General features: G+C 43.7%; 1 protein-coding gene across 1 annotated transcript in view; it reads right to left on the reverse strand.

Annotated features, from left to right (window-relative positions):
- The window catches only part of slc25a43 (solute carrier family 25 member 43), a 28,846-nt gene extending 21,968 nt beyond the window's left edge, over positions 1 to 6,878 (reverse strand). The window contains exons 1-2 of the mRNA XM_072595526.1: positions 6,509 to 6,878; positions 2,326 to 2,567 (exon numbers count right to left, since the gene is read on the reverse strand). Of these exons, the coding sequence (XP_072451627.1) occupies positions 2,326 to 2,567; positions 6,509 to 6,780 (514 nt within the window). The 5' untranslated portion in view covers positions 6,781 to 6,878. The remainder of the gene's footprint in view (positions 1 to 2,325; positions 2,568 to 6,508) is intronic.
- Between the last annotated feature and the right edge of the window lie 225 nt (positions 6,879 to 7,103).

A 7,103-nucleotide genomic window follows, 5' to 3' on the forward strand; every position in this document is an offset into this window, starting at 1 on the left:
GCGGGCAGACATAGAGAGAAAAAAAACTTGGCTGACTTGAGAGTTCAAAAGGACACTTGAGAGAGAGACCATTTTAGTGCTGAGGCCGTTGAATCCAGTAGAAAATTAACTTTTAGTGCTTACCAGCTTTGGATTGAATTTAATTGCATTTTGAGACTTTTTGATGATTTTGAGTAGCCATTACCAGTTATTAAATACAAACTCTGTAAAAGATAACATTGATGAAGCCTTAACTTACCTGCTATTCTTGCAGATCACTCTACAGACCTTACACTGCCGCACTGTCAATTCTAATTAATCAGATCTTGTGTCTTAGTTGAATTTAAATCACAAACTTGATAAGATGAAATGTTTAATTCGAGACTAATTAATCATTTTAAATACAATCTTTCAGTAACGTTTCAGCCTCAGGTACAGAATGGTTCTGTGCTTAAGATAAAAAGCAGGAATCTGTTCCCAGCTTAAAATTATTCTAAACCTCACATTGAAGAGATTCTGACACAATCTGTCGGGAAGCCATTTTATGGCCAAAAGTTTGCCCTCCTTGCTAAGAAGCCATTTCGTAAAAAAATGATATCGGACATGCGAGCTGTGCAAGGTTACCTTATGACATCTCCCACTTAATTTAGACTGGTACTTCTTTATAGAACTTATCTCGCCAGCAGATGCCCAACTCAGCTGGATTTATTTTTTCCCACCTGATGGATAGCTTCAAGGCCTGTAGGAGTGATTAGTCAAGCGCACACAGACCTGTCAATTAACTTTTCTTCCTTACAAATTATTGTCTTTCACTGTTATCTGTCTAATTAAGAACATGCAGTGTTTTTGTAAACTTTTGTATAAAGGAAGCCACTTTGTATCAGTACGTTGGAGTAGCCTGTTGGGTCACCTGAAGAGCTGATACCCTACTCTCCTAGATTATTAGAACTTAGTCAGTTTAGCTTATAGGTATCAGTGTTATGTTGTAACAGTGATGCTATTAGTGAATAAAGGAGATGACTAAAATTAAACTAAACCGTCTGTAAGAGGATTCTAATTCCAGACTTCCAAAGAGTACGATCTCTGGGACGAACCAAGGGAGAGGCTTTAGAGGTCTGAGTCTACAAGGGATTCCCGGGGCCGTCTCAAATCTGTACTTTAACAGGAGCATTGCCCATCATTCTGAGAGAAATTACCAAAACTGTTCCCATTTGTACTTGCAGCAGGAATTGATAGCTAGTCATTGGGAGTGAGAACCTCAACTGAACTATCCTGTCCTAACTTTGATTACTTAAGGCTAACTGCAGAGTCTCCTAAGCAGCCTGACAAAAATCAGAGAACATAAATATTTACAATCGTTCATGAATTTACATCATTATCACCTTAATCTTTTAAGGATTTGTGCTTTAAGAATTGTGGACTGTGGCTCATTTGAAAAGATGGAGGAGATACCCGGAATGTTTACTTTCAGAAAAAAAAGTCACAAAGAGGACAATTTGGGACTTTTTTTAAAAAAAACACCAACTGGAAATCGTGTGTCTTAAGTTAATTGCTTAGACTTACTGGAAATCAAACACCCATGTTTACGATTGATAGAAGTTGGTTTTCATTTCAATATTATTTGGCTGGGGTACGGTTGCTGAGTGAGTGCTAAAGAGAAAGAGGTGATCCTGTTCATCTGCTGTTCTTCTGAGAAAATGCTTTTGATATTTCCATTGTGATCACTGATATACAGATTTACATGTTCTCCCAAACAATAAGAAACCCCTGAGTTCTTTGATGGGTCTTGAATTAGCCATGTCTGCAAAGATCCCAATGATAACTGCTTTTATTTAGTGGCACCAGACACCAGGACAGGACACCAACTGAAAGCCATCTTGAATAACATACCTCGTACTCTTGTCATTCAAGAACTAACCATTATTTGGCCATGAAGTTTTTTTAAACCCCAAAATTAACTTCTGCAAAGAAAGTTTTCTTTCTTTAATTAATGTACATGTTAGATTATTTAAAGGGAGGAAATATACTTTCATATTTCAAACTGTGTATCAAACAGCTTGCACCATTGTCAAATAATTTGTTTTATTATAGATCAATACATTTGTTTATTAAAGAAACACGATTGATGGGACTTTTAATTCTAAACCGAACATAGATAAATATCTAATTGGGCATATTGGTATTAGGATAAAGCATTGAGCTTTATATTGGGACCAGCAGACCAGTGGTACTAAAGAGCGACGGTGCACTCCTCCAATCTCAGTTGTTAATAGTCAGTGCAGCAACAACCCAAAAACCTACAAAAACAGGACATTTCTCATTGTATAGAAAGTTTTGTGTACCTACCCAGTACTGTCAATGAAGCCCCACGGTAAAGTGCTAGGAATCCCTCCTTGGTGTAGATGGTGAGGAAAGTATGGACGATTCCTCTGTAGGTGGGAGCTGTGCTGTTCTGAACAATTAGACGGGTCTCGATCAGCTCTGCTGGGTAGGTCAAGACAGCAGCCACGATCCCAGCCAGGCTCCCTGCTACAATGGCACTCCAATGGGAGATGTGACCAAAGTCATCCATGAAGAAGCTGACAAACCTGGGAAATAAAGAGCAATGTCTCAAGAGGTGTGGGTAACAGTCGTCACTTCCAACTTGGAAAACTGACCATCGAAAAGCTTGGGCTATCGATTATTAGAGCTAATAAAATTGCTATTAGAACGATGCAGAGCTGGGATTAATTCTCCTTTGACTAGAGACGATTCAGAGGTGTTTAAAAATCAGTGACTTTGCCAAGAGTAAGTAAGGAGAAAAATTGTTCCTGATGGTGGGGGTTAGGAGGCAAAAGATCATATTTCAAGGTAAAACTGCAACAGAAACAGAGGCAGGAGTATTTTTTTTAAATCTAATGAGTTGCTATGGTCTGAAATGCACTGCCTAAAAGAGTGGTGGGAGTCAACTTAATAATAAACTTTGAGAAAATTGAATAAGTATTTGAAAAGCAAAAGCAGGGCAAAGTGGAAAGAACAGTGCGGGAGTGGGACCAATGGGAGCTCTTTATTTCCACTGTGTTGTCTGAGTGACCAGATTTTGCAGACTGCACAGTCACATCAGGGATTTAGTAACAATGGCAGCTTGTCAGCTCTTCATTTTGATGGGTCTGCCTTCTGCTGCCTTAGGCCATCTGACCGACTTTCTACAATTAATATCACTCTGTAGTAACTGTAACAACAGGAGAACAAAGAATTCAGAGAAAAACCAGCACTCCAATGATAAAACCATATAGTTAGATAACCCAGGAAACTAGTCCATTTTTAGCTTATTTTTAACAATATTGAACAATGCAGAAATATGAATGAAAAACACGCATTGCCCTGAAGAGAACACACAGTGAGGAAGTAAACATTTAAATAAATAGGAGTAGCTTTTTGTTCCAAATGAAGGATGAGAGATTTTAATCATAAAATATTGCTCATGAACTAGAGAGATGGCAAGTATGAATACAGAAATTTCCATTTTTCATAAGCCAAATTACTATTTAGAAAACTCACAATTAGTGATAAAAAAAAAGAGTTAAAACAGGACAAATACATCTGCTAATGTGAACTACGCAAAAGTGAGGACTGCAGATGCTGGAGGTTAGAGTCAAGAGTAGAGTGGTGCTGAAAAAGCACATTAGGTCAGGCAGCATCCAAGGAGCAGGAAAATCGACGTTTCGGGCAGGAGCCCTTCATCAGGAATGAGGCTGGACGCCTCGGGGTTGAAGAGATAAATGGGAGGGGGGTGGGGCTGGGAAGAAGGTAATTGAGAGTGCAATAGGTGGATGGAGGTGGGGGTAAAGGTGATAGGTCAGAGGGGAGGGTGGAGCGGATAGATGGGAAGGGAGATTGGCAGGTAGGACAGGTCATGAGGATGGTGCTGAGCTAAAAGTTTGGAACTGGGGTAAGGTGGGGGTAGGGGAAATGAGGAAACTGTGAAGTCCACATTGATGCCCTGGGGTTGAGGGGTTCCAAGGCGGAAGATGAGGCGTTCTTCCTCCAGGCATCAAGTGGTGAAGGAATGGCAGTGGAGGAGGCCCAGGACCTGCATATCCTTGGTAGAGTGGGAGGGACAGTTGAAATGTTTGGCCACGGGGCGGTGGGTTGGTTGTTGCAGGTGGCCCGGAGATGTTCCCTAAAGCGCTCTGCGAGATGGCGTCCAGTCTCCCAATGTAAAGGAGACTGCATCAGGAGCGGACATTTGTGGAAGTGTAGGTGAACTTTGATGGATGTGGAAGGCTCCTTTGGGGCTTTGGATGGAGAGGGAGGGGGGGTGGGGGTGTGGGGGGGGGGGGTTGGGCACAGGTTTTGCAATTTTGAACTACACCAAGTAAATGTAAACCCATTCGATAATGCTCATTGTTTATTCCCTGTTTTGCTGAGGATCAATTCTTGTTGGGATCAATGGGAAACAACATTACTCTAGAACCTTATTATCCTTCACATGAACCTAGGTGAGGTTCCAGTCTGACTTCTACCTGCTCCTTTGTCTACCCAGACATATTTCTCTCTCTCTCTCTCTCTGGGCCCCCTTTCCAATATTCTTTACTCCTTCCCCCACCTCGCCTCTAATATATACACTAGCATTTTCCCAGCTACAATCAGTTCTGAAGAAGGGTACCTGGGTCTAGAAACCTTAATTCTGCTTTATCTTCAGGTGCTGCCAGACATGCTGAACTTTTCCCAGCCTTTCCTATTTTGTTTTGGATTTCCAGCATCTGCATGTCTTTGGGGTTTTCTTGTCTAGGTCTAAATAGCCTCATCCTGCACACCGCCCACCTCCCGTTTTCCCAAACATTTATTTTTGAATCAACTTTGATTAGATTACTTACAGGCCCTTCGGCCCAACAAGTCCACACTGACCCGCCGAAGCGCAACCCACCCAGACCCATTCTCCTACATTTACCCCTTCACCTAACACTAGGGGCAATTTAGCGTGGCCAATTCACCTGACCTGCACATTTTTGGACTGTGGGAGAAAACCGGAGCACCCGGAGGAAACCCACGCAGACACTGGGAGAATGTGCAAACTCCACACAGACAGTCGCCTGAGGCAAGAATTCAACCCGGGTCTCTGGCGCTGTGAGGCAGCAGTGCTAACCACTGTGCCGCCCAACTTGTTCAGAGGTGTTACTACACACGGTGGCTCAGTGGTTAGCACTGTTGCCTCACAACACCAGGGTCCCAGGTTCGATTCCAGCCTCGGGCAACTGTCTGTGTGGAGTTTGCATATTCTCCCAGTGTCTGCGTGGGTTTCCTCCCACAGTCCAAAGATGTGCAAGTCAGGTGAATTGACCATGCTAAATTGCCCATAGTGTTCGGTGCATTAGTCAGAGGGGAAATGGATCTGGGTGGGTTACTCTTTGGAGGGTCGGTGTGGACTGAAGGGCTGTTTCCACAATCTAATCGGGAATCTAATCTAATCGACACCTTTGAAACAGGTAGGACTTGAACCCAGACCTAGATTAGATTAGATTACTTACAGTGTGGAAACAGGCCCTTTGGCCCAACAAGTCAACACTGACCCTCCAAAGAGCAACCCACCCAGATCCATTCCCCTGTATTCACCCCTGACTAATCCACCTAACACTTCGGGCAATTTAGCATGACCAATTCACCTAACCTGCACATCTTTGGACTTGGTATGGATTGGCCATTCCACTACAGGAGCCCACAGTACAAATGCTCATGATGCAGGAATCAGCAATTAGGAGCAGGGGCTTTCTCTCCTTCCTCAATGATCCTAAAACTAACTTCAGAAGTGATTTGGAGATGCCGGTGTTGGATGTACAAAGTCAAAATCACACAACATCAAGTTATAGTCCAACAGGTTTAATCGGAAGCACTAGCTTTCGGAAGGCCGCTCCACAACCACTTGATGAAGGAGCGGCCTTCCGAAAGCTAGTGTGGTTCCATTTAAACCTGTTGGACTATAACCTGGTGTTGTGTGATTTTTAACTAACTTCAGAAAGAACTGGTCTCAGCAAACACTAGCATTGAGACTTTATGCCGGTGATTGTAACTTTATCACAGCAGAATGTGGCTTACACCTGACTATCGTTCCTAGACTTTTGTTCCAAACGTTGAGATGTTCCTGCCCATGTTCTTTAAAAAAAAAGACTTGCTGTGTATAAAATTGCATGTCCCACCCGGAACTGAAACAGCGCGTCAATGTCTGACGAGTGACAGAGAGCTCAGGATTGGATACCGAGGGAGGCGTGAGTGGTCCTGGCAACAGACTTAACCCAGCTCACACACAAACACCGCCAACTGAGGCACAGCCTGGAGATGAACAGAATTAGCTCAGCTTGAACCCATTACTTCAATCAATCACTTTCTTTTTAAAAATAAAACGCGGACGTTAAGAATTGTACAAATTCAAAAGAAAAGTGCCTTTAGAGACATGTGAAATGAACATCTGAATAAAGACCCACCTCCCAGGCCGGGAGTCTTGCATTTCAAGCATATATTTCCCTGACGGTGAAATGTGCACGTCCCTTACCTGTTGTAAGTGGACACTTGCACGGTGCTGTAGGGGAAAAGCCGTGCACACGCGATAGCATTTCCCTTCCACAGGGCCCGCAGCCCCTCGGCCTCCGAGAGGATCTGGAAGGTCCTCAGGAAGCCCCTCTTGCTGTGGAAAGTCCCCACTTGGCTCAGGACCTTGACCACTTCCAGCGGGCAGCTGAGGGAACGGCTCAGCAACCCTGCCAGTGCCCCACAGGCCAGGCTCTGGCAGGAGGTCAGCCTGGAGTCCCGTTCACCCAACCCCATTGCTCCCGGTGTTTCAGTCCGTTAGGCGAAAGCCTGAACGGTCCCGGAACCCGGGCTCTTATTTCCAGCGACAGAGCAGGAAGCAGACCGTGAGCTGACGAGAGAGAACGGGGGGGCTGGACTTAAAGTTCGACTCACCCGCATGATCTACGTTTGTATTGGATTTCTTTTATTAAAAACCAAAACGGTCATAAAGAAATTCCCAGTTCTGATCAGACCTCCGATGTATTTGATGCCAATCCGTTTCCTAAATACAGCGACTCTTTGTAAATTTGCGGATTACTGTCGACAGATCAAAATTCGTCATCACAGTACAGTTCCGC

Source organism: Chiloscyllium punctatum, chromosome 25 (assembly GCF_047496795.1).
Source record: "Chiloscyllium punctatum isolate Juve2018m chromosome 25, sChiPun1.3, whole genome shotgun sequence".
Taxonomy (NCBI): Eukaryota; Metazoa; Chordata; class Chondrichthyes; order Orectolobiformes; family Hemiscylliidae; genus Chiloscyllium; species Chiloscyllium punctatum.